At 41.4% G+C, this 27,446-nt stretch overlaps 2 protein-coding genes across 11 annotated transcripts in view; both read right to left on the bottom strand.

The window, feature by feature from the left end:
• Nucleotides 1–4,529: 4,529 nt before the first annotated feature.
• On the bottom strand, nucleotides 4,530–26,914 carry LOC101173447 (myelin basic protein-like). 6 transcript variants are annotated; one of them, XM_004086639.1, is made up of 7 exons: nucleotides 26,425–26,914; nucleotides 13,983–14,087; nucleotides 13,845–13,871; nucleotides 13,398–13,427; nucleotides 11,177–11,248; nucleotides 11,055–11,073; nucleotides 4,530–5,739 (listed from the first exon to the last, which is right to left on the bottom strand). In XM_004086639.1, the coding sequence occupies exons 1-6, from the start codon at nucleotides 26,545–26,547 to the stop codon at nucleotides 11,071–11,073; spliced, it is 360 nt and encodes a 119-aa protein (XP_004086687.1). In that variant the 5' UTR covers nucleotides 26,548–26,914; the 3' UTR covers nucleotides 4,530–5,739; nucleotides 11,055–11,070. The 6 variants fall into 6 exon arrangements, with proteins under 6 accessions (XP_004086687.1, XP_004086688.1, XP_011471609.1 ...); XM_004086640.1 differs by lacking the exon at nucleotides 11,055–11,073; XM_011473307.1 differs by lacking the exon at nucleotides 13,398–13,427 and having other exon boundaries at nucleotides 11,177–11,239; nucleotides 26,425–26,788.
• mbp (myelin basic protein) overlaps nucleotides 4,530–27,446 on the bottom strand; it is a 118,322-nt gene continuing 95,405 nt past the window's right edge. The window contains exons 4-10 of one of the 5 annotated variants that reach the window (XM_023964326.1): nucleotides 26,425–26,976; nucleotides 13,983–14,087; nucleotides 13,845–13,871; nucleotides 13,398–13,427; nucleotides 11,177–11,248; nucleotides 11,055–11,073; nucleotides 4,530–5,739 (exon numbers count right to left, since the gene is read on the bottom strand). In XM_023964326.1, coding sequence (XP_023820094.1) covers nucleotides 26,678–26,976 — 299 coding nt within the window. In that variant the 3' untranslated portion in view covers nucleotides 4,530–5,739; nucleotides 11,055–11,073; nucleotides 11,177–11,248; ... (2 more) ...; nucleotides 13,983–14,087; nucleotides 26,425–26,677. The remainder of the gene's footprint in view (nucleotides 5,740–11,054; nucleotides 11,074–11,176; nucleotides 11,249–13,397; nucleotides 13,428–13,844; nucleotides 13,872–13,982; nucleotides 14,088–26,424; nucleotides 26,977–27,446) is intronic. The other 4 variants (XM_023964328.1, XM_023964327.1, XM_023964329.1 and 1 more) reach the window with 4 other exon arrangements.

A 27,446-nucleotide genomic window follows, 5' to 3' on the forward strand; every position in this document is an offset into this window, starting at 1 on the left:
GTTAAAGTGCCTAGGATAGCACAAGGGTACATTTCATTACTGCTTTCCAAAGTCTGCGTCAAAAGTGGAACATTTTCCAGGGTTTTGGAATGGATGAGAACTGACAACGCCCCCCTCAAAGTATCATGGCCATCGACTGCATGTGAGAGCTGGACAGAGTGACCCCTCCCCCTGGCGTTCCAAACAGGAAGTAACTGCTGGTTCCATGAAGCCAAAATCTCATAGACCTCCATAGAGGAATAAACAGAGATTACTCAGTCATTGTGTTTGTCAGAACAACTATTCTTGCTCTGCTGCCTGTTTTTCACATGGACTTGCTAATCCTCCTTCTTTCCAACTGTATTGTTGCTGCAGCATGGTTATTCAAGATATGAACCGACCAATCACTGCTTAACGACATTGTCGGACTCCAATATGGTAATGTTTGTATCACAAAAAATGGCAACTGAACAGCCTTTATTTGGTTGGAGCCAGGGGTCAGTCATTCCAGATGATGTCACTCTCACTCAGTCCAGTTCTCATAGGGTTATTGCGGCTTTTTTAACCCTTGTGCTATCCTAGGCACTTTAACATTGGGAGTTGGGTCATCCAGACCCACTAGACAGTGCTCTGAACCTTTTTTCTTCAATGATTTGTGCTCTTCACTGGTGTCCATGGATTACATGAAATCTTTCCACCTTTATCCACCTTTGTCATGGTAGGGAGAACACGTCAATTTAAGGGGGGGGGGGGGTCATCTGGACCCCATAGGATAGTGCAAGGGCTTAGAAGATCATCCCTTGACACTCAGCAACGAGATGATACCAAACTGCTCCATGTTACTGGCCTCCTCTTCTTTTGGAATCCAGACTCCCTCTGCAGCCCTCCCCCGGGCAGAGACCCTTCCCCTACGCCAAATCCCCTTAATAGTCCTCCAGAGTCACACAAGGAGTTTGGGGCGCTGCTTCTAGACTTTGTATGGTCCTCCACTGGGACCCGGCGAGGAGCTTGATCTGCAGCCATCACTGCTTCTTAACATTGGGAGTTGGGTCATCTAGACCCACTAGACAGTGCTCTGAACCTTTTTTCTTCAATGATTTGTGATCTTCACTGGTGTCCATGGATTACATGAAATCTTTCCACCTTTATCCACCTTTGTCATGGTAGGGAGAACACGTCAATGGAAAGGGGGGGGTCATCTAAGATAGCACAAGGGTTAACCTCTTTCAGGGGGCTCAGAGGGGTTGAACTGGACCACGGACTCTGGTGGTTTTACCAGTCGCTGCACACATCTCAGCTGGTGAAGAAGGCTCAACAGAGACTCTCCTTCCTTAGGAAGCTTAAGAGGATTGTACTCTCATCTCAAATACTAGGAAACATCTGCAGAGCCACCACAGAAAGCATCCTCTGGCTGAGTGCCACCAAAATGTCTTTAATAACCAGCTCCATCATGAACCATCAGATCAGAGGCTGGCTGTGCCAGAATGACCACAACCAGCCCGTCATCCTGCAGTTCTTTAGTCGACCGGCTGCTCTTCCTGAGGACTGCGACAAACTGTGAGGCCTCCACTCATCATTGGGAACTCTGGAGTGGGACGGTCTTCTCTTTCCACCCAGAGCTTCACGCATTTTTATTTAGTAGTCTCTTCTTGGACTTTTACCTTCCTACTTATGCAGCTGATCAAGCTGAGGACTGTAGAATCACACGCACTGCGTTCCAATGACCGTCTCTTGCTGGCTGTTCCATTTGCCCGTACAGACCTGGGGGAAAAAAGGCTTTTGTCTTTTCTGCCCCCCCCCCACATGGAACACTACAAAAAGCTGGAAATGAAAAGAACTCATTCCATTCTCAATCCAGGCTGAGATTGGAGGAGAAAGTCACTTTTAATTGTTTTACATAAACTCCCATTTTTATTTATTTTATGATTTAAATGTTTACATTTTTATTGTAAATGTAATTTACTGTTTTCTCCTAGCCAGGACTCCCTTGAAAAAGAGATTCTTAATCTCAATGGGACATTTCCTAGGTAAATAAAGGTTAAATAAATGAAATAAATGAGGACTGGCCGCCGCTCCACATATATGGACGGCGTGATTCTGGGAAACGCCAGCTTGAGGTTTCCAGGTCAATCAAACAACACGTGCCTTCTTGCAAAACAGCAACTGAAAAATTCTGTTTTTTAATGGATGAACAGACTGTTCAGCAAAATAGTCACAGTTAAACGAAGACGGAAACATTTCTACTGATTTTCTTTCCTCACAGCAGAAAGAAAAACAACCTTCATATTTAATGTTCAAGAAAATATGACTTTACTGTTGCCTTGGTAATACACAATTACCAGAATTGTCATCTCTCTAATACTTCTTGAAGAGTCAAAACAAACAATTCCAGTGTGAGTTGAATAATGTCAAAAAGGCCACTACTGAAAATTCTCCCAAGTTGTTTTTTCTTCTTTTATTGAAGCAATCCTTTTTTTAATGAGGTTAAGAGTTTGATTCAATGCTTTCCTCTTATGTAACCTAACTAGGATTCCTAGAAAAGCAGAAAAAGTGTCAGTGGGGCTTATTTTAGCTTTGTCCTGTAAACCTGAATGAAGGAAAACTTTTCATCTTTTTCTACAAGGCTCTTATTTTGAAATCATGCTGAAATAAACATGAACTTAGAACACTTTTATGCAGTTATCCAACACAGAGGAGGATACATATTTCCCTGAAAAGGTGAGTATTGTTAAAATACTTTGTGTATTTCTATCTGTACACGAAGCCTCATACTTCAGCAGCTAAATTATTACCAAATGGTTGAAAACCCTCTGCTGGTTTGAAGAGATGGCGATGGTCTGTAATTCTGACAAATGACTCCTTTACGTGTTTGTAACCTCCAGGTTCAAGCTGAGGAAATGCTATCATCAAAATAACATCAAACCTCATAAAAAAATAAAAATTGCAGCTGTTTTCTGCTGCCTCTGTTGTGTTTTATGTTCACGGAGCATTCCTGCAGGTTACAGAGACGTCAGTGTGAGTCTGTGACAGTGTGGGAAGGGAAGATGTGTTTTTATGCTTTTCTAGAAGCTTTTTGTAGCTGTAACCCTGGTGCTATCCTATGACCCCACCCTTACATTGACGTGTTCTCCCTACCATGACAAAGGTGGATAAAGGTGGAAAGATTTCCTGTAATCCATGGACACCAGTGAAGATCACAAATCATCGAAGAAAAAAGGTTCAGAGCACTGTCTAGTGGGTCTAGATGACCCCACTCCCAACGTTAAAGTGCCTAGGATAGCACAAGGGTACATTTCATTACTGCTTTCCAAAGTCTGCGTCAAAAGTGGAACATTTTCCAGGGTTTTGGAATGGATGAGAACTGACAACGCCCCCCTCAAAGTATCATGGCCATCGACTGCATGTGAGAGCTGGACAGAGTGACCCCTCCCCCTGGCGTTCCAAACAGGAAGTAACTGCTGGTTCCATGAAGCCAAAATCTCATAGACCTCCATAGAGGAATAAACAGAGATTACTCAGTCATTGTGTTTGTCAGAACAACTATTCTTGCTCTGCTGCCTGTTTTTCACATGGACTTGCTAATCCTCCTTCTTTCCAACTGTATTGTTGCTGCAGCATGGTTATTCAAGATATGAACCGACCAATCACTGCTTAACGACATTGTCGGACTCCAATATGGTAATGTTTGTATCACAAAAAATGGCAACTGAACAGCCTTTATTTGGTTGGAGCCAGGGGTCAGTCATTCCAGATGATGTCACTCTCACTCAGTCCAGTTCTCATAGGGTTATTGCGGCTTTTTTAACCCTTGTGCTATCCTAGGCACTTTAACATTGGGAGTTGGGTCATCCAGACCCACTAGACAGTGCTCTGAACCTTTTTTCTTCAATGATTTGTGCTCTTCACTGGTGTCCATGGATTACATGAAATCTTTCCACCTTTATCCACCTTTGTCATGGTAGGGAGAACACGTCAATTTAAGGGGGGGGGGTCATCTGGACCCCATAGGATAGAACAATGGTCATAATAACTATTAATTTCTCGTCTACTTTCATTGGCATGTTTTTGCAGTTGAGAACATGTCAATGTCACACTTTGTTTCCGACAAAAATGGAAAATATGAAGTAGAAAACAGAGCTGTATTCTATTGATTGTAGTCCGTCAAAACCCACAATGCACCCCCCCCCCCCACAATGAAATAAAAAGTGTGTTTATTAGCCTCATGTTTGAATGAACAGAAAAGAAGAGGTAGAAACTTTTTTGTTGCGTCCTCTTAGGTAAATGCACTCCCATTTTGGAGGGCCTGTTTACAGGGACGTGACGGAAAGCAGCCATTGTTCTCCCGGGCCAGAACAGTGGGAGCTCCAGCTCCGAAAAGTTTGATCTGAATAATGAATACCTCATGAGTCACGCTCTCTGGCATAATAAAAGGAGACATTTCATACCTTTGTTGGCAGTGAGGTTCTGACCCGACCCGCTTACATGCAGAAGGTTTTTTCTTCATCCTGATGATGCTTCATCTGCTTGTCGTTCAAAGTAAAGAGCACACATTCATGCTTGTAGTTTTTTATTTTTAGTTAAGTGGCTGGTCATGTTTTATTACACATACAATAATGAGGAGGTTGTTTACATTCATTCAGGATCCATTCAGCGGAAAAACGCCACGCTGCACTCACGAGGCTCGAGCACGCAAACACGGGAGAGGCTGCACATCACACATGCTTGCTTTTGGGAAAGCACAACGAATGGGGCTGGACCTTCTAGAATTGAAACATGGGTCTCTTTTTCATGCAGAAGGACGGACACATTCTGAGGAAGAGTTAGTTCCAGAGCACCTTTATGAAATTGAGTGTGTTCTTTTTGAAAGCCTGCACCATAAAGGACAAACAAACAGCACATTGTTTTGGGTGGTCCAAAGTGAGGCTCAGGATCTCCTGAATTTACAGTATGAGTGCATAGAAATGACGAGGAAAGCCTTCAGCAGACTAAATCACAGCTCTGACAGGAGTCCACATCTGGCCTGATGCTTTTTAAATAAAGGTTTGTTAGTTTTGTAAAGTTGATTTAAAACTTTTTTTAAAGCATGAAAGCCACAGTCAGCCTTGTGTGCTACGATCAACACTTAACATCTATGACAGGACACTTTGCTACAGCTACAACAAATGAGGTGAATTAAAAAGACATCTGGTCCACAGCGATGTAAACCTGTTAGTTCTTGTTCTGAAACCAAACACAGACGTGGGACAGACAGACAGGACAGAAAACACCACTGTTCTAACGCAAAGACACCCGAGTCTTTCCCTCAGTCTGCCAAAGGCAGCAGCAGTCAGGTCAGGTCTGCTTGTGCCGGCTCCATCCTTCAACGGTCTCGGGTGTGCTTCGCTTCAGCCACCGTTTGTTAGGAAACCAACACTGACGCTACAAAAAAAAGGAGAGCTGTGGCGAGGGGAAGGAGGTCATCAGGCTGCACACGTGAGCGGCTTCAGGATCAGCCTCAGCAGACAGCCATGGCTGCACACATGGAGCTTCAGATGATGGACGAGAAAGGGACAGATTGTGTCGCCATCCATCACCCAAAGAGGGTCATAAAGTGGGGGGTTAGCAAACATTAAGGTGTTATTTGAAGGCGACTGGGAAGGTGGGTGTGAACGGTTGGTCATTTTCCTCTTTTTCTTCCTCTTGTTCCCCCCGGGGTTTTTCGGACGTCTAGCTTCCTGCTGGCGCTCCTCAGCGTTTGGCTGGAGAAGCGCTCCTGCTTCCCTGTAGAACAGACACACCACGTCACACACGGAAACACGTCTGGTGCGACTTCTGCTCCAGGTTTTCTATGATTCAGGTAGCTGGTAAAGAAATCAACAAATGTAGCCACAAAAACAGATTTTTCTCTGCAGAGTACCGTTTTTTTCGGCATTAAAGGACGCCGTTTCCACTTTATTGTCATAGATGATATAAGTCCATCAGTCAGAAAGACTTTTTTAACTGTGTTTGCAATAATTCTAGAACTTGGTTGCAACATGCTACATGTTAGAAGCGTTAGTCTACTCACAATACTTGGACCTTTCAGCCTTGATTAAACACATAAAATAACAGCCTGATTGTGCTAAAACAAACAGACGCTAACTCCCAACCTTCTCAGTAACACAAAAGAAAAACACAACCCAACACAGCCACATGTTTGCCACGCTAGGGTATTTACAATACCTGCAACCCTCCAAATAACAGACTGACATCCCTAAAACAAACATCACTTTGATTAACCCTTGTGCTATCCTAGGCACTTTAACATTGGGAGTTGGGTCATCTAGACCCACTAGACAGTGCTCTGAACCTTTTTTTCTTCAATGATTTGTGATCTTCACTGGTGTCCATGGATTACATGAAATCTTTCCACCTTTATCCACCTTTGTCATGGTAGGGAGAACACGTCAATGGAAGGGGGGGTCATCTAAGATAGCACAAGGGTTAAAAAATACACACAGTGGGAAACTGCTACACATTAGCCGCGTTGGCGAATTCACTGTAACACCCAGCCTTGTTTGTAACTAAAAAACAGACGGACATGTTGTCAGAGCGCCGTCTAACTCCAACATCTGGAACTAGAATGAACTGAAATTAACTAGAATTAAATGAACTAAATTATTAGTTACTAATTATTATTTTGATATATATTATTATTATGATTATTAGTTATTATCTCCCTTCAATTATTATTAATAATTAACTAAATTATTATTAAATTACTAAATTAAATGAACTAGAATTAATTCACATTTAAGGCTGTCAGTTTTAGAAAGAACAAAGGCTTTGAAGTGCGCCTTAGAGTCAGGAAAATATGGTCACATTTTTAGGTGAGAATGGTCAAAGTTTTTGAATCAGGTTTTATTAGTTTAGTTACCAAATGAAAAAGATAAACTCTGCCATTGAGAAAGAATTTCAGCTTCCTCATTCTTTTCTCTCACAGCATAATGAAAGCTGGGATTGACAATAAGCTGAAGGTAAAGTCACCCAATGTGAGAAAAGCTGCTCAGGCTGAAAGTCAGCAGTTTGAGCCGTCAGGCTCATTACTTTCTCTGAAAGTTTAATAAACTATAACTTTAAGAAAATCATCACGCATCTTTATCCACTTTTAGCAGACAATTTCTATAAAAAAGAAAGGAAATACTATGAACATTGTGGTGATGATTTATACATATATATATATTACTAGATACATATTTTTTCTTTTTTAATTTAGAGCAAATATTTATGAGTAAAAGTGAAAAAACAACAGAAGCACAAAGCCCATATTATAGATATTTTACAGATCACTATGTACAATTAATAAAAACATTTATTGGCCTTTACTATTTGCTAAACTTGCATCCACCTGCACTTCAACAGTGAAGTCAAGTTCCAAATCGCTCAGGTCGTGTTTCAATTAGGACTCAAACTTTGTGACTACAATACGCCCCTAGCAACCACATAGCAACCACATAGCAACTGCAATATTTTGTGCTAGTTTGGAGCTTATGAACATGAACACCAATTTCCCTGGTGCCCATCTGGAAAACGGTTCTTATTTCCTCATAGCAACAGAACCCTTCCATGCTAAATGTGTTTTTAGTGACATCACCAGATAATTCATTGTTTTTAATCTGCAACAAGCAGCTGCAGACAAACAAAAATACATTTTATCAATGAATGCTCCAAGTTTCCATGGTGATGGGCGGAGTCATAGACATTTACATTTAATTTAGCTTAAAATTCTGTAAAAGTCAGGAGGATTTTTTTATGTTCAGCGGCTGAAATATGGGACTATTTAGATAAAAAGGAATAAATAAAGGAGAACAATTATCATTATAGTTGAAAAAAATTAATTTACCTAAAAACATAAAGAGTGCATGAAAACGTAAAACTAAGGGAAAGACTGTCAGGAAAGTCACACACACTAAATCCTGCTTTAAAAACCTGATTAGAAACTAACTTGTTTCTACTCAGACTTAAAATTCTGTCTGCATACACTTTTAATGATCCATCTGGCCAATATTCACCTGATGATACAGAATGCAGCATTAATATTACCGGACAAAGCTTTCTACCCCAGAGCTGTTCTCGTCTGCAGGGAAACAGAACAAACTGATTCCTGAATAGATTTGAATAATTTGGGCCACAAAATGAAAGCCACGCCCACTCCAGATCTCCACAGATGGACGTTATCATCAGACAGAAGCAATTATGATCCACAGCAAAGCCCTTCAGGTTAAGGAGGAATTAATCACGCAGATTAGCTGCACTGCTTCTGTTTCAAAACAAGAGATGAAGCCCCCAGGAAACCAAACAGCGGAGTATTCGTAATGACATAATGGCAAAGATGCTTTATCTGTAATGTCACTCCAAATCATCAAACATGACACACCAATACCTTTAAAAGTGGAACTTTAGCTGGTGACGAAGAACAAGGTTTCTTCCCAAAAGGGAAAAAGAATTATAAATCACAGTCTAATGACACTATTTATGTACAACACAATTCTATGGATACTTTATTTCAACACTGTAACCCTTGTGCCATCCTAGGCACTTTAACATTGGGAGTTGGGTCATATAGACCCACTAGACAGTGCTCTGAACCTTTTTTCTTCAATGATTTGTGATCTTCACTGGTGTCCATGGATTACATGAAATCTTTCCACCTTCATCCACCTTTGTCATGGTAGGGAGAACACGTCAATGTAAGGGGAGGGTCATCTAAGATAACACAAGGGTTACACAACAATCTGTAAATCGCAACCGGTTTAACTTTTTTGTTTTGCACATCTTGCAAACTCTTGCGTTTTTAGAAACTTCTACTTTCCAGCCGTCTCATTAAATGTGATCAGTTTGCAACTTTGCAATATTTCTTTCTTTTCACCTGAAAGTTTTATCAGGAAGCAGAAACTGTTATTGTCTTCTTAAATATCAGGATGAGTGCTGAGGCAGCAAGATCTCACAAACAGCACTAATCTCTCTGGGTTTCCTGACCGAGGAAGACTCAGCGTCTGGTAATCACATCAGAACAATTTTCACATTAAGATGCTGAGATTTAAATCTGACACTTAGCAGAAACTGAAAGGATTAAATGTCAAAAATGTGTTTTCATTTCCACTTGGCTTGTGAGACTAATTCTTTGTGGTGGAACCCCCCCCAGAAAGGAAGGAATATTCCCAGCAACACTAATTAGCTGAATCAGATTTCATGAACAAGCATCCCAGAGGTCCATCACCTCCACCGTTGTTTACTCTCTTGTAGATTAGAGACAGCAAATGTGGAGACAACAGAGAGCCAGCAGCCTTTAGGAGAAATGGATTTCTGCCCACTTTCAGTAATTGCTAAACGAACTAATCAGCAGTACAGTCAGAGGGGCCTCCGTTTTTGAAGCTCTGTGGAAAAACTGCCAGAGCTCAAACTGCCAGTCTTTAGTCTGACATTTAAAAGCCGCTGGCTCCTCCCACAGACCTGCTGCAGGGACGAACCGAAGCACAGCGGACTTCATGTCAACACAATAAAGGCTTCCAGAAAGCTTCAAGTCACTATGCTTATGCATGGGACCACGGTTATGCTACTTCATGGTGCTAAAGTGTAGATAAAATAGTCCACATTAGGTTTTCAGGCTCATTGAAAATAAAAAACTTCACTGAAAATGACTGACACATTTTCCAAAAGGTGCCCTAGAATCCTGAAAACGGAGTAAAGAAATATTAGCTTAAAACCTGATTGTTCTAAAACATTCAATTCTATTTTTTCTTTTTCGTTCTATTTTTAATGTTTTTCAACAACAAAAGTCAAAACTACTACAGTGTAAAATTAACGGCCAGGTTTCTCCTTCAGTTCCTGTTTCTGTTCAGTTTCCTCAGGTTTCCTGCTGTGTTGTTTGAAAAATGCTTCATAAATACAGTTTGATTTGTAAAGGGGGGGTTAACAAACCCCCTCTCCCCTCTGAACAGGATCGTTTGTGGTGAACACTTGCTGTAACTACAGTTATTCACTTAAATGTTGTTGTTTTTCCAGGAGTTTCCTCTTTTCCTTGACTTTTGGTCCGTTTGACATAAATAAATTGTTTGTTTGTGAGACAATCTAAACACGTATGTTCACTCTGTTTGCATGTCCTGACGCTAAACCAGCTGTTAGCACGTTAAAAAGCCCAAACAGAAAACAAACCAACGTGCAGACGCGTCTCAAACCGCTCTTCGTTTGGTTCATCGAGCCAGAAAGTGAAAGTAAATCGTTTCGCTAAAATGTGTTTGTCTGTAGACTTAAACATGTAATTGTGTAGAATGTAGGACATCACAAATCAAATAATGCTGAAACTGTAGTCTGTGGATTTTTATGTGTCTTAAATTTGATTGAAATAAAGTTGTGTGAGACTCATGCAACGATTATGCAACTTTACACAATGAAAACCAAACTAACAAGTCTGAGACAAAATGAAAACACTTTTTATCGCAAAAACAAGAATTAGCAGTAAAAAAATGGAAATAAATCTGATTTGGCATCTCAAAAAGTGCAATAACTTGTTTTTCATGAACTTACATATTAGAAAAATGTTAAAGTACTTTATGAAGCTGGAAGAAAACTGCAACACATCAGGGACAAAATGACAAATGTGCACCACGGTGTGCAGAGGTGAAACAACTGGAACCCAATTCTGTTTTCACCAAACTAAATAAATGTGACTTTCAGTGAGAACAGATGACCATTTAGGTGGTTTCTTCTTGCCGCTGTCCTTCTTCCAAATCCCCCAAAGACCTCTAATGACTAATGCAGGGACTTCTATGCACAAAGGATCGAAAAAACCTGTTTGGTGACCAGTAAGGTTAGTAGAGATAGATGAGAGTGATGCAGAAGCTGCCACTTGTGAAGCAGGTAGAGTGTCAGCGGCAGCTCTAATCAGAACCGACTGAGCATGTGTGGCGCGGTCATCAGCTCCAAGCTTGCAGCAGCTTAATGGTCAATCTTGTGTCTGAAAGCCTCTCATTATTCTGCTGCAGGCCGCTTCAGCAGTGAGGCGTCCAGATGTTTCCGGACAAACAGATGCAGTGTTAAAGGCATGGCTTACTCACTCTGCTGCTGAGACCATCACTGAGGCAGGGGGAAAGCCAGGGACAGAATGTTAGAAGAAGAACAAAAGCCGAGTTTATTACATCAATCACAAAAAGTTCAAATTAAAGTTCCTCATTTTTACCATTTTGAAGATTCTAGTCAGGCTGCCTTTGCCGTCCCCGGCTCCGGCCTTCTTAGTGGACTTCTGCGGGCCCTGGAAGTCACACAGAAGAGGTTCAGATGTCCAGACATTCATTAAGACGTTGTCTAAGTGGCTCAATGAGACCCATAGATTACTGTTTTAGTGTGAAATAGTGAAAGTTTTAGAAAGAGCTGCAGAAAGGAGAGAAAATAACCCTGTGTCAAAATGGGATGATGGATGAGTGTACACTCTGCTAATGAGACACTACTGTAGAGTGTGGAGATGATTTTAAAGTAGAATTGTGTCCTCCTCCCCACAAAGTCTCTAATTGACTGAATTATGCAAGACTTACCAAAGTTTCTGCAAAGGAAAGCGTTCTGTGTCTGCATGCTGGGTAGAATATTAAATAACAAACACAGAGGAGGTGGACGCCTCCTTCACAACCGTTTGTTGGCGCCTCTGCTGCAGAAGTCAACGATGGAGGAAGACAGCCTTTTCTATGCTATTAGCTCTAGCTGTTCTCGTTCTGTGACTGAAGCTCTTCACTGATGGTTTTTAGAGCTCCTCTGCAGAGACGTTAGTCTGGAACCTTCAGCGCTGAAGCTACGTTCACACCGGACATGTGATGCGCGTTCAAGAACGTTTAGGCCACAGTGTTCCCACTGGACGAGCAGGGAGGGGCTTCTTCTTCTTTTCTTTTTCTACTGCTTACTAGCGTTTGTCTGCCACCCACAGTTGGAAGACAGATGGTGCCAAATGTCAAAGCGGGGCAAATCTCACAACTCTTGCCCCAGGCTTTTTCTTTCACACCTCTAATCTGACAAATGAAAGACTTGGTGTTAATTTCTCCTCCATGATCAATCTTCAAATTGTTGGCATTTTGGATGACGTATGGACGCCATCCATAGCCGAGTCTGTGATTGGTCAACCTGGTTTAGCTGCACGTGAACCCAAGACCTTTGACCGCAGAAGCCTCAAACGCACATTTACATGCGTTAACATTAACTTCCGTTGAAAGTGGTCGCTTGAACGCGCGTAGCCGAGAGCGATGGACATTTGGAGCCATTTGGTCGTGTTTTCTTAGCAGCAGGAGTCCCAGTTCACCGGAAAAAAAGACCGTTTATGTTTATGTGGCTATGAAACCATTCATCAAATGTGACATTTAGGTATTTACAATATTGAATTTTAACAGTGTCATATTTTGAATAACAAATGTAACTGTAACTTTTGACAGCGGCACATTTAAGTTGATTTCAAAATAAAATACACCTAGTGAAAAACTCAGATTTATTGGCATTTATAAGTGCTGTAGAAGATACGAATGTCTATCAGCTCTGATAACAGATTCAACCTTTCACCATCATGTTGCTCAGTCATCTGACATTTGGGGGAATTGGCAAACTACACAAGGCTGCTTGATTTAGAGTAATGTCAGCCTTAAAGAAAATAATTTTACGAATAAAAGATCGCCTTAGTTTAAAAACCTAAACATACAGATCAACAGTAGCTGATCCTCCATATTTATCCATATTTGTTCAAAGCATGAGTATTTTTCTGTAAAGCTAAAGAGTCACACGTGGCTCCAAAGCCTCAAGTTGCAGACTCCTGATCTGGAAAACAGAAGAGAGTCATATTTTTCCCCCTTCAAAATCAACCTAAAACAGAAACATTTCCAATAGATCTGTTCTGGCACAGTACAAATGTTTTTTAGGGAAAAATGTATTTTTAGGTAAACGTAGCTCCAGTTTAAATTAGATACTAAAGGAGGACATCATCCGCCGTTTGGGATTTACATCCCCGTCATTTAAAGCAAAAGTTTCATTTTGTTCAGTTTTTTCCTGAAATGCTATTTTCTCCCTTTAAGCTGGCGCCGTCCTTCTGCTGCCTCGCACTCATTCATGAGTGTTCATGGAAGTGCTGATCATGTTGCCAAGAGCCAGCAGAAGGCAGCGCTGCCTCAGGACCCCCCCACACAAGAAAGTCTGAGAGGAAACGTGTGATGAGGAGGATGACCAGCGTTAACTCCACCCAACGCCGTGCACATTATTATGGATAAGTCAGCCTCACGGGACACGATGGAGCAAAGGAATGAGAGCTTCTTAACATTGATGGATGGACGGATTATGGACGAAAATGGAACCGGTTTAAGATGTAGAAGCCCACCCCACTCTTTTTTAAAGTTTCATGATTGTCTTCCTTTTCCAAATCTGAGACAACCTACCAGACCTATCTTGGCTGCTAGTCCTCTCCACTGGGGGGTCAGAAAAACAAGAAAGAGAAAAGGCGGGAAACAGAAAAAAAAAACATGTCTTACTCAGCAGAAAAACAGGATGGTAGGGAGAGGTGGCATGTGGGAGGGTCCATCCCGAGGAGGGGAGGAGTCACCAGGTGGAGCACAGAAAAGAGGACAGGTGGGGGAGGAGACGGGACAGGTGTGAGGGGTGGAGCATAAACTTGCAGTGAAAAATCTTGAGGTTTTTTGGTGAATATAATTCACTTCATTTACACATTTCAAAACTTTTACTCATTTTTTTCCCTTTGAAAGACATCGAAACTCACTTCTGGCCATTAGCCCTGGAGATACTTTCAAAATATGATCACTTTTATTCATGTAAGGAATTTTGTAAATGTTCTCCTTCAGCCTTTGAGCAAATGGAAGCAGACTCACCCTAGACTTGGGAGGGGCGGGGCTCACCTGAGGAAAAGGTTTTCAACAGAGGTTTGGAAAATGAGATAAGAGGAAGATGCAGAAAATCAAGAAGGCAAACAAGTCAGGAGTCCAAAAACAGCACAAGGGTTTACTCACCATCGTGCGAAAGAAGTGGACCACGGCGTTCTCCCCGCCACGCTTACGTGGGGAGGTGGCGGAGGCTTTCTGAGGGGCCGGAGACAGAGCTCCACGGAAAGAGCCCTGCAGGACGAGAGACCACCAAGTGATGCTCAGACCGCTGCAGGTTAAGTTAAGGTGGCACATTTTAGCAGCTTGCTTCCCTGAAAAAACATGAAGTCGACTTACACAAAAATACGTGTAACTTACCTGGAACACATCCTAGTTTGTCTCTAAGATCTCAATATGTGATGAAATGGAGAGGGCTTGAAAAACCAGGCTTGAAAAACACAAAAATAAATGCTGCAACACAGTGACGTGCGGTGAGGTCAGCTCATGTCTGCCCCCTGCTGGTGAGGCATGCCTGAAGCCTTTTCTGCGGGCCTACAGCAGGGCTTCTACCGCACGTCTCTGTGTAAACACTGAGCCCTGCTGTCAGACATGAGGCGAAGCTCCGGAGCCTCATCCGGAGTTTCCGCTCCGGATGTGATCGCAACATTCAAATTCACCTATTTTCACCTCAGAAACTGTGGGAAACGTGTCGATTCTACTGAAAATGTATATTTAACACGGATAAGTAGAAAATCATATTTACTTAATTACTTTTTCTTATTTTATCCCAATGACAGGTGAGCCTCACTTGCCTCATCTGACCCCACGTCACTGCAGCAACACCACAGGATCTTGCTGACATTTGTTGTCTTTTGCCCACTTTTGCACTTTGCTTAGTTGCATTTTCAGAATTATTATTATTATTGTGAGGACTTCTTCTCAGAACGTCATCCCACAGACCCTGCATGACTGCTAACCTATGAGCACAGCCGGAGGAATGACGTCTGAGGGTTTAAGGGATGCTGCTGATGTTTCTGATGTGGAAATCTGTGGGAACAGTAAAGGGCCTGTAGCATGCAAAATCGACTTTTTGAGCTTTTAAGTGTATCGTAATGTTCATTCCTCACTATTAACAACCCTAAAGTGGTATTTTGATCCCAGTAGCGGTTCTAGGCACGGGCCGTCCGGGCGGTGGCCTGGGGCGGAAAACTGAAGGGGGGCGGCACCGGCGGCTCAGCCCTTGTAAAATATTATATGCACCACTATTGGTTTACTTATGTCACAGTTTGTGAGTTTGTAACAGCCTGAACCTGGCCGCGCCGCCGCCCTCGCCCCGCAGCTGTGCGCTCTCCTGTCTTTGAGAAGTAGACACAAATGTGTGTGAAGAAGAAGGGAGGGGGCGCGGGGGGAGCACGGAGCGCCACCGCGTTTGCGCATGCGCAAAACCTGGCGGGCTCATCTTTCAGGGGAGGCGACGGTCGCGGGCTTGATGAAAAAAATAAAAGTAAAAACTGCGACTGCGCCGTCATGTAGCGAATCAGCGCCCCTGGCTATAGCTGCACGCGCTCCTGCTGGAAATGTGTGAAGAAAGGGGGGGGGGGGGCTGCGGGGAATCAGTTCAATTGTGGGACGCTTCCAAATTAAGTGGCTAGGTGGGGACAAGGGCGGGGGTTTGAATCTACTTCATAAAACCTTTTTATAAGTCAGTCATAAGGTGACATTCTATAACCTACACTTTAATAAAGGTATAGAAAATATATTCTGCTTTTTTTGGGTTAATTTTGTGTTAAATGCCCAAATGAAAAAATGGCAACACAAAACAATGCTGTCACTAAGGTGACAGTTGGTTCAGTCGACGGACTTGATGTCTTCTTCGTGACGTGAGGACATTTATGCCAAACAAACGCCAAAAACATCTAAAATATGGAGAAAAAAAGGTCAAAGCCATCTGGTGCCCAATTTAGAAAGAAAAGAAAAGAAGAAGAGGAGAAAAGAGATAAAGAAAAGGGTAAGTCCTCACAGCTTGATGCATGTCTTTTCTAAATTCTAATGCTACCTGCCCTACAACAACGTTGCCGATGAAAACTTTATTTTGGTCGATGACCAACACTGAAGTAGGCCCAAATGTTGCAAATAGCGTCATTTTTTTTTTTTTTTTTTGGATTTTATTCTTAAAAATTTGCTCTGCCTTAACTTGTAACATTAGTTATGATTCATGTGTCTGTCTGCTCTGCTGTAACACAACGGTTTTGTTGGGTTTTGCTGTTGTATACTAGTTCATAATGTTAAAAAAGCTGTGATGGTTACACAGCATGCTGCTGCTGCCATAAGATGCTAATGGGGCAAATAATTTGAGATTGGTCATTAATTTAATAATCGTTTGTGGCAGCCTAAACGTTTTCCCAATGTTTTTTTGACATTTAACTGGGGATTTAGGGGTTAATTTTGAGCCTGCATATGAAGTTTATTTTTTATTTGTTTTACAAATGTGGGATTATATTTTTAGCCAATAGAATTTCCATAAATCTGAAGGTAGTTTTAAAAATGAATATTTACCATTTACTGCAAATCTATGGGGACAAAACATAATTCAACAGGTCATAACTGAAAATTTTCCAATCAAAGGATTGAAGACGGAAAATATGAGCTAATTTTTCTTCTCTGAAGTAGAGATCGATATAGAACATGACAATTTAAATTTCCAATTCATAAATGTTTTTAAAATATTTATTTTATATTATTTATTTAATATTGATTTAATATTTCTTAGCTAACTGTATTTTTGCCATGCTTATGGTCTTTTATTTTTTGTGTTCTGATAACTTTTATAATGCTGTTCAGAATTCTGACATCTTTTGTATCCACTTCTTAATTTCAATGACAATATAACATGTCAGTTGACAAAGACAAACAAAGTTCTGTTGTGACTATGGGGGGGGGGGGGCGCCTGGGGAGGGTCTCGCCCGGGGAGTAATTCAGGGTAGAACCGCCACTGTTTGATCCATTCAGGCATCTCTGAGCTCCAGCCCTCCCCATCCAGGAAAACGAGCGGTTTCTCAAATTGGGACATAAATACGTGAGAATAGAGAATAATCAGCTGAACGCTTTCATTTTATATCTACAATCTGCACATCCATCTCTGTAAAAGTTAGACTGTTGTTTGTTTTCGTGGAGAAACGCAGACAGGCTGCTGAGGCCGACTCAAAGATGACGACAGGACACCCACAAGGAAACGAAAGGCGGGGCCTCAGAGATCGAGTTGTCTTACTTCTGGGTAAATGAACCTGAAAATGAACGCCAAAAATGACTCATAATTCATTTTATATCTTTTATATTTTATTTCTTTTATATCTTTAGTGTGCCAAAGGTAGTTTATTATAAGACATAAGGTGTGTTTCCTCTGAAAGACTTAAGAAAAGCATGACAGAGGCCCTTGAAACACCCAGCACCTGTACTCTGTTGTAAAAATGTTCCCAGTGCTTTTTTAGTCATATTTATGTCGTTTTTAGCCAAATGTAGTTTCAAAAAAAGATCTAATAGATTAATAACAAAGCTTTTTTATTTAACAACCTAACCTGTTGTCCCACATTAACCTGAGAAGGGAAAAGTAAAAATAAGAACACAGTTAGAAGAGCTTCTTTTATTAGTATGTCGATGAAAATAAGAAAAATATTGTAAAGTTTAGGGGGCCCGGGCTGGTACTTCCCAGGGGCCGCTGTAGCAGGCGCACTCGCTTCAGCCCTATGGGACCTGCAGTAGACTGGCGACCTGTCCAAAATATACCCCGCCTTTGCCCAACAGTAACTGGGAGGGGCTCTGTCTGCCCAAAAGTGATCCAGCAGGTTAAGAAAATGGGTGAAGGTTCAGGATGAGAACGCTTGGAATGATCCTCCATGTCCTCCACATACGACGCGGCGACCTCATCAGTGCTCAAATATTTGAACTTTAACAGCACCGTTCAAATCGCTCTGGTCCTGGACCGATACGCCGTGCCAGGACCTGGATCACATCTGAACCACTGACTTGACAGTGAAACTCGACGCCTCTGATGGGGGAATCACACTTAGTGTGAACGTGCAGGCAGAGAGCACACAGCAAAGAAAAAACTCTCATCATTTGAGAGTTGACTCTTTTCACTTTATCACATTTAACCAACTAGATACAGTTTAACCCTTGTGCTATCTTAGATGACCCCCCCCCCTTCCATTGACGTGTTCTCCCTACCATGACAAACGTGGATAAAGGTGGAAAGATTTCATGTAATCCATGGACACCAGTGAAGATCACAAATCATTGAAGAAAAAAGGTTCAGAGCACTGTCTAGTGGGTCTAGATGACCCAACTTTAAAGTGCCTAGGATAGCACAGGGGTTAATGACTTACTATTGGCCTCAGAAAAGGGACTACTCTCTATTCTGGTCCTGTTAGACCTCAGTGCAGCCTTTGACACTATCGACCACAGTATTTTACTCCATAGATTAGAGCAGGACATAGGGATCAGAGGATCTGCCCTCCAGTGGTTTGAATCCTATTTATCCGATAGGTACCAGTTCGTTAATGTAAATGTTTAGTCTGTTTAGTTAGTTCAGTTTAGCCTTTTCCTATTGAATTCTATGTACTCATGATCCTTTTGATTTTATGTTTACTTTCCAATTAACAATATGAAGCCCATCGAGACGACTGTAGTGATTGTGGGCTATATAAATGAAATTGAATGGAATTATATGTGAGTGGGTTTGTTTTGAGCAAATAAAACTTCCAAAACACAGAGGCAACATCTCAGTTTTGCTTCTTGAGTAATTATTTTTGTCCCATTTGAGCAGTTTTTCCCATTTGAATGTAACAGAAATGGTGATTGTGAGTGTGCAGGTATTCACGACGTTATATGGACCTAAATCTGTTTACAGAACGGCATTGTGGAAACTTGACCTCAACGTAGGAACAGCAAAGAAAGCCTAAATGAGCCTTGCTTTGATCCTAAGATGTGTTATGCTGTTAGTGTGGGGTAGATTCGGCCTCAGGGTCAGGTTGGGTGGAGGGAAACCAATGTTTTCTCCTCTGAAGTGGATCATGATTATCATTGTGTGGAAGTGGAGGGAGGTTATGAAAGTCATCCATTACCTCCACTGCCCTGCATCAAAGAACTTTAACAAAAAAAGGGGGGAGAGCCTCACTGCCTCCCACATGATGGGGGAGGTCTCACCTAACCCACATTTTATAGATGTTTGGAAACGGCCTTGTAGGAATAAAAGGGAACAAAATACAAAAGGACCAAAAAAAAGAGAGAGCTTTCTTCCTGCTACTATTTTCGCCATTGACGTCAGCTTCTTGTCGACTCTGTAGAAACCCCTTAATGATATTCTCTCCAGTGTGTGTCTCTGTGTGTGTTATTGCACGGACATCTCTGCTGATGTGGAAAATTGATGCATAAAAGAAAAGAAGCAGAGAAAGACGAGCAACCTCTGGGACTGCTGTGCCTTTGTTTATAAGGGAAAATGAAAGAGATAGGAAGGAAACAAACAACAGTCATACTTTGGATGTCGATGAGTTCTCTATTTCCACTCCTCATTTTCTTGTTTTTTAATTTTCAATCTGAATACAGAGAGCAAACAGTGGAACAGCTCTGGTGCTCCTGAAAACATGACGTCAGACAAGTGCCGGTGCAGTTTTTCTAAAATTAGACCTTTTCTGAAAAGTTTTTACATATTTTAGCAAATGTTTTGTGTTTCCTAGCAGCACAGCTTCAACAACTTTTTGGTTTTTTTAACGTTATGATCATTTCATTTTTGATAACATTCTAGAGAACACTAACACGCTGAATTTGGTAGCCAGTTGAAACATTTCAATTGCTTTTATTTGTGTTTTTCTTAACCGTTTTGTCTTTAAAACGGTTGATAAACTCACTAACTTACATGGAAAAAGACTGACTTGTTTCTTGTGTTTTACAGCAGTGAACCACCACACTTCTATATCTTCTGGTGTTAGCATAGCAGTTAGCAAGATGCTTCCATTTACTCTCTGTAAAATTAGCTTGTATTTCTTTTAGTACTGAATTATTTACTTATAGAGTAGTTTTAGAATAGATTCATTAGCATCTTTTGATGTTTTTTCATTTTATTAGGCCTGGGTCCCATTTAGCCACAATTAGCAACAATTTGTACTTGAAACCACATTAACTTACAGAACCACAACTGTTATAAAAAGTAAGGTAAATAAAGCAGGTAGGTTAGGTTGACCTACTTTGTATTTAGGTTAGAACAACCAGTTTTTGTGTTGCAATTGTCAGTTTTCAGATTAAACAATACTGACAAGAAAACCACATTACATCTTTTGTCATATCAATGTATTTAAATACTAACGCGTTGAAATCTAACAACAGAAATACTAATGAAGCCACTTTTTTGCCACCTAAACTCAGATTTTTGTCAAAAGTAATAGGATTTTTCAGATAATTTCTGGAGAGCACAACCCTTCAAACGTCTTCGAGGAAAAATATTTCTACAGTTAAATGACCTTTTGTGTTTAATAAGTGGGACATTTTACAAATCCATCAAAACATTTAAGCAGCACAGATTTGTGAGTTAATTACCTGGAGTTTTTTTTAGTTACAGACATTTTTAAATGAGTAAATTTACATTTAAATTAATTTAGATGAAAGATTATTGCTGTAAATCTGAAAAGACCTCGAGTAATCTGTCTTTAAATCCCACATGTTGGCATTTAGGAAATGGTAACTTTCAATTGCTTTTCCTTGTCTGCAGAGAAATAAAGTGATGTGACCTGTGGGACTCTCCCTTGAGGTGAATTCAAATGACTAAAATGAGCCTGGAGTTGGCATGACAGCCTCTCCACTCCGATAAGACATTCACACCACATTTTTCCAGAGGTAAAAGGATTTTTTTCTTCTCTTTTCTCTCATTAGTCTCGGTTCAATTTGGTCAGGTATCAACCAGCAGCAAGAGAGCAGTTTGTGTGACTCCTGTGACGAAAATGAGAACCATTTCAAACATTTAAGGAAATGAGTCCAAACAGTGACAGACGAGAAGAACACAACAGTTTGGCTCGTCGCTTTTTGTGTCTCTAGTTTTAAAAATGTCCTGTTAGTCACACCTGGAGGATGTCAGTCAAAACCCAAACTGTTGTCATCTTTTTGCAGTGAACATCTGGGGAGCTTCAGGAAGCTAAAATGCTCTAAATGCAACTTTATGTAAAACATCGTTCAGAAATACCCTTTGTAAAAGAATATTATCAACACAGATCTAAAATGAGAACCTCCCCATGAGCAGGGGTCTGCACCCTTTAACACTTGAAGAGCCATTCGGGATGATTTTCAACCCAAAAGGAGCCACAAAAGTCTGACTTCATTGTCTCAAAACAATAAAACACTAATATTATTAATGGTATTGTTACTATTATAACAATCAATTAACAATTGTTTTCTTTAGCATACCTTTTCCTACATTTTCAAAATAAGAAAAAGATTTTGACATAGGACCACATGGCTTCCTTTCAAAATAAAAGACAACCTTTTTGTCATCTCAATGCAGAAAATATAGGAATAGGTATTCTGATGTTGTTGTTGTTCAACTTTTGGCTAATCCTGCTGGGGGTCGTCACAGAGAGTCAGCTTTTATTAATTCACAAAGGTATTTTGGCAGAAAGTTTTTACGCCGGATGCCCTTCCTGACACAACTCTGTAATTTCAAGGCCCAGCCAGTGAAAAAAAATTTTTTTTTTATGGTGCATGTCTACCAGAAATCCTTAAATCTAACAAACCAAAGTCAAATCAGAACTATGTTAGTGACCCTGCCATATATGTTTAACCATCAGGGACACTTAAAAAATGTGTTCATAAATAGAAAAATATGCGTTTTAATCCATTGCTTCCAAGTTTAAATTCTGGTAATGCTTACTAAACTTACTAAAATGACTTTCTGTGTTAAACACTGCTAAAAAAAACCCTGTTAAAACGTTTGACTCCAGTATGCTGCAAGCTAAACTGCTTGATGGAATGTTGGAGCATTCTGGGTATTGTAGTCAGGAGCATTGTGCAGTGATACGATCTGTTTGTGAATGGCTTTACCTTTTTTTAAACTACTAACTTATTTTTTACTTTAGTTACTTTTCTACTCTTTTTAACCAGAGAGCCACAGTGGAGGGAAAAAAGAGTCACATGAAGCTCTGCAGTCGATGGCCGACCCCCGATAATGGCAATGACAAGCTTGACCTGGGAATCTGACTTTCCCAATGTTTTGATGTGCAACAATTAATAAACATCATCTTTTTGGCACTGTTTACTGATTATATCTATCAAACGTTTCTGCACGGTGGATTTCTAAGGAAAAAGGTGAGACTCAGAGTCTCCTTTGGCATCACTAAGAGCTGTGGTGTAGGTCACAGTCTCAGAATTTTCATCATAAATTAGGACTAAAAAGCCACGAGTGAATGTAGAAAAAATCATCAAAGCACACGTTGGTATTTATCCAGGAGTCAATAAAAAAAAAATCTGCATTTAGAAATCAATATGTTCTCCGTTCAGCGCCGAGCAGAGGCCCCATCACCGGCTCCTTCGTTTACTCACAGTCTTCCTCACATGTCTGCTCCATCACAGCTGACCTTTTGATGAACAATCATAATCAGCATAAGCCTCTTTTCCCGGTTGTTGTTGAAGTAATGAATGGCAGAGGTGTTGGACCGATTGATTGAGCTAGAAAAAAACAACAAACTCCCTGCTGGGTAAATGCAGCAGGCGTGAGAAAGTAATCATATATGGACCGTGAAATATTGTTCTGGGAAGCCTGTTTACTTTTTTTAATTTGGAAGAAACAACTGAAGACAGGAAGTTACCTTTTTAAAAGAAATCTTTTGTACAGTGTAATAGTTTAGAAATAAGAAAACTGGTACGACTGCGTTTAACTTAATGTCGTGGTTTGTATGTTATAATTCTCTTGTTTTTTTTTTACTATAAGGTTATCTATGTGTCTGTATAAATCATTTGTAATTTTAATAATAAAACATGCTACAAGTTATTAAACCTAATTGTCCTCAAATGAAGGTGTTTGTTGCATCTATAGTCCAGTTTGCAGCTTTAATCTAAAGGAATTTTGCTTTGCAAAGGTTTTTGTGACGATTATGAAAACCTTCCTGATGCCCAAGTGCTTAAAGTTTTGTAAAAGTTTAAAATAAATTTACAAGTTTGTTAAAGCTGATTTTTTGTTTGGAGCGAGTGAGTCACGTTTCCATGGCAACCACTCTGGTCAATCAGGAGTGAATTTGTTGGAAGGCCACACCCCTACCACTTGAAAGCAAGCACAGGAGAATCTGTCAATCAAACACTGGACAGGCACCACCTACTTTTACTGAGCCACCTGATTGGTCGGCTTATATGCACCACAAAAGAAAAAAAATCATCATGAAAAAAATAGTATTAAGAAAAACAAGTAAACGAAAAAAAGTTTCAAATCAAGAATGTTTATTCTGACCAATAGAATGATTGACAGATTACGTTTATTTCTCCATAGAAGTCTATGGGATTCTGGCTTTTGAAGCCAGAGGGAACTTCCCTCAGTCCAGTTGTCTTATACAGTCAAGAGTTTTTAACATTTCATGGGTCTAATCTAAAAATCTTCATCCTCATTGCCGGATGACTGACTGACTGACTGACTGAGGGTTTTCATCCTCTGGCAACCTCATCTCTAGCCTCACGCAGACGGTCGATGCAGTCCCCCATTCCTGAGTTTTATCTGAGCTGTAGCTCCGTTTCCATTGGGCTCATGAGATGTGACCCAACGTCTTCTGTCTTTGTTTTTCAAATCAGAGACCGTTTACTAAAGACCATCACTACAAACTCCCTTCAGCAGGCAGCAAACCAAGGCAGAGGTTATTCCAGTTAGATTGCACAAACAACAGACAAACAAAAAAAACCAGAGCATTGAGGCTGATGTTAAAGAGTTTTTAATTGAGCAAAGGTCCCCAAAAAGCTAATAACAGGATTAGATGAACAGATCACAAACAGTTGGAACAAAGCAGCACTGATCCACCGCCGTCTACTCTGTCCATACGGGTCCATGAAACGTAAACCTGAGGTGAGGAAGCCTGAGGGAGACGAGGCGTCAGCACCGTCCCCCACGACTAAAGACACTGGGGTTAAAGCACAGCATGTCTGGACAGGTCAGTGATCACTCCTGACTCTCTGCACCTTTTCACAAACCAAGATGCTAAACAGAAAGAAAAAAAAGCTTCAACAGCTACTGTTTCTGTCCAATTCAAACTTAGCAGAATTCTCTTTTAAGGTAAGCCATCAGCATTCCAGTCTACATTTTCAATGCCATGTCACATCTTTTAAAACAAATAACCTGGTTATAAATACTTAAAATAAAACATTTAAAGCAAAAGAATAAAAAAAGATCAATATGCAAATAACTGCCAAGCATGCAAACAGTTTAACATAACGGCAAATACATGCGTCAGCATTTCCAAAATGTCCATAACTGTCCTGGATAATCTGTTTCAGGAGCTAGAAAGAGAGCATCAACCTTGATCTGGACAATCACAGTAAAAAGATTTGTCTTTTGTTGACATCTGGCTGGGAAAATAAAACTCTGTAGCAGAAAGTTAGTGCATCATTTGTTCTGTTTTTGCTAGAGGCAACAGAGGTGGGTAAACCTGCCACTGACATGAGCTCATCATTAGAAGGCAAAAGCTCGGTGAGCGATGCAGAAAGGTTTTTCTCTGTAACTTTTGTAAACGCTGGTTTGGAGCAGGGGTGGGCAAACGTTTGAGGGCGTGGCGTGCTTTGGTAATCCACCTCATAAGAGAGGGGCAAATCTGGACAAAAACATGCTTTGATTTCCATTCAAATGTCATATTTATAATCCCAGAGTAGAATATTTAGGAGTTTTATTCCCAAACGGTGGCTTTTGTTCTCATTCTAGTGCCAAAGCCCCTCAGGGAAAAATGTAGAGAAATGCTGCGTTTATGTGCTGTTGGAATGATCGGAAAAACGACCGTCTGACTCGGAAAAAAACTAATCAACTAATCTTCCAGAACCACATGAATGCAGAGTAACTGTTCACAGCAACAAAGGTCATTTTTCTGTAGAGTGCCACCTATGGGGTGACACTGGAATTACAGGGAAAATAAAGCATTGTTGCGATTATCAATATAATTTCTTCCAGTTTGGCGGCTCAGATTAAGTAGTTTATTAGCCCCCAGGCTGGAATTTGCCCACCCCTGGTTTGGAGGATGACATGCAATGTGGAAGTAGAAATACTGCAGCAAATTCAGGGTTTTGTTGTGGTGATGTTTTTTTGCTCAGCAGAAGCGTGGCGTGTCCATAGAAGAGAGGGTTTTTTGTCCTGAATCCGCCTCTGAACAGCCATTTACAGTTAAGGCCTGGGAGAAATGCAGATTTTCCTGCTGCTGAGGGATTTATTTTTTCAGCAATTACCACAAAAGCTCTGAGTGTTGCACTCAGCAGAGCAGAGGAGAGCGAGAAAAAAAAAAGATGATAACAGATTCTATTTTTGATCGCACAGATAAACCCTGTGACTTCACTACAATGGACCCTCTGATTCTTGCTTTAAATGCGTTTCTTTTCCTGGGCTTGAGATTTCCTATAAAACTCCTCATTGTTCTACTGCTTGGTTCCTAAAACGTGAACTTCTTTGCCGTCCTCGCCTCAGCGGGGCATTACTGGGCGTGCGGCCCCAAACCCCAAAGGCTATAGATCCATTCTGGCTGAGCTGTGTGCTCCTTAACAGCAGCGCCAAGCGGTCCATGGTGTCCGGAAGCAAAGGCCAGTTGGTCTAAACTGGTGGAGCGGCTGATGGCAGGAGTGCAAACAGAAGCAAGCACAAGCACAGGCTTTCTCTGCTGTTGTCCTCTAACTGAACGTACCTCAACAGCAGGGGTGGCGGTTTTTTGGTTTTTTATAAAGTGGCACAGAAGTCGAATGCATAAAAGAGTGGCGTCCTTTTTTAACATTTAACGGAGCACAGAGATTTTCAGAGTGATAATAAGCTCTACTTCTGATGTGTTTTTAAATAAATCTGTATTTGATCACATAGAATATGATTTAATCATTAAATCTTTTAAAAGTAATACAGAAGAATGAGCACATTTAAAGCTCTGAGAGGCAGAGGCGGCTCCCGCACAAAAATGAAGTAATCACATCCTAATAATCACAAGCACATTCATTTCCAAGCTTCATCATCGTCATCGTCAACTGAGGTACCAGAAGTGAAGCTGTTCTCCAGTTTGACACATATGAACAAGCAGCGTTACCTCAAACAGGATCACATGTCGTGATGAACGGACCAAAGAAAAGCTACTCCAGTTAGTACCACAGAAAAATGATGTCAAATCACAGCCTCTTCAAAAAGAAAAAGAAGAAAATCCACCAAAAGTCTTTTTTTTTCCAGAATCAAATCATCACATGAGAGCGGTTTGTGAAACAGAGAATGTCACTTTAGTTCACCACAGAAACAAACCAAGTCTGACCATTTTCCAAATATCTGTTCATAAATCGCAGTAGAAAAGACTGAACGTGCTCAGACACATGAGAAGGGTTGACTTCCTGTCCCTCTCACCTTTCCCTTCTTCTTCTTGTCGCCTCCAAAGAAGTTCCCGATCTGGTCCAAGAGCCCGGGGTTCTTCTTCCTCCGGCCGAGCCCGAAGGCGGCAGAGGCTGCGGAGCTGCTTGCAGATGCCATGGTAGTGGAAGCAAGTGGGGAGTGTTTCGCTTTCAACGGGGGCTTTCTGGCTCTCTCTTAAATGAGAGAACGAAAGAGTAGAGGAGGAAAAAGAGAAAACAAAAGAGGAGAAAGGGAAAAAAAAGCGAGCCTATTCTATGTCCTGCTCGGGGCTCTCCGACCCGCACTCTGAAGCCGCTCCGCTGTGCTCCTGGATGGTCTGCAGCTCGTCCGACTCCGAGGGTCGCTCTTTGAAGGTGTTGTCCTCCCGGCCCGGAGCATCTCGGGAGAAGAGGCGGACCAGGTGGGGGCGCGGCGTGGCGGCGTCAGGGTCAGCTGTGCTGGCGGGAGTCCGGGGTTGGTGGGGGCCCTCAGCGCCCGTGGAGTCAGTCACCACCGGCTTCTCGGAGACGCAGCCATTGTTCTGTAAGGCATCTGTCTCACCCGGGCCTGCGCAGAAACAACAAGGGTCATCTATACGCTCAGGCCTGCGTGGCCAACAACAAACGGGAGCAGCACAAAGGGCCCTTTTGACAGAACCGGGCCCTTTAACAGAACCGGGCCCTTCCTGCCGCTCTGGAGACAAGCAGAGCTAATATTTCACCTGTTAAGCTTCAAGACTAATACGTCAAGGCGGCTTCCTCTATTAAACTTTTAAACAACACTCAGTCAATACTGCTTCATTGTTTTCCACTTAAAGTCAGTGATGCTCCTGAGACGCCGACACAAAGACATGAGAGATGGAAAACCTTTTCCCTTTCAGTGAACTGAAAGGTTACGGAGCAAATCTGTTCAGCATCCTCAGGATGGAGCACAGAGCGTCCAGCTGTGTGAAGGCAAACCTCTGCAGAAACCCAACACAGGCGGTTCTGCTGTTCCTGAAACATCCACACTGACGCCAATCTATGAAACGGGCCAGC

This window comes from Oryzias latipes, chromosome 16 (genome assembly GCF_002234675.1).
Source record: "Oryzias latipes chromosome 16, ASM223467v1".
Lineage (NCBI taxonomy): Eukaryota > Metazoa > Chordata > Actinopteri > Beloniformes > Adrianichthyidae > Oryzias > Oryzias latipes.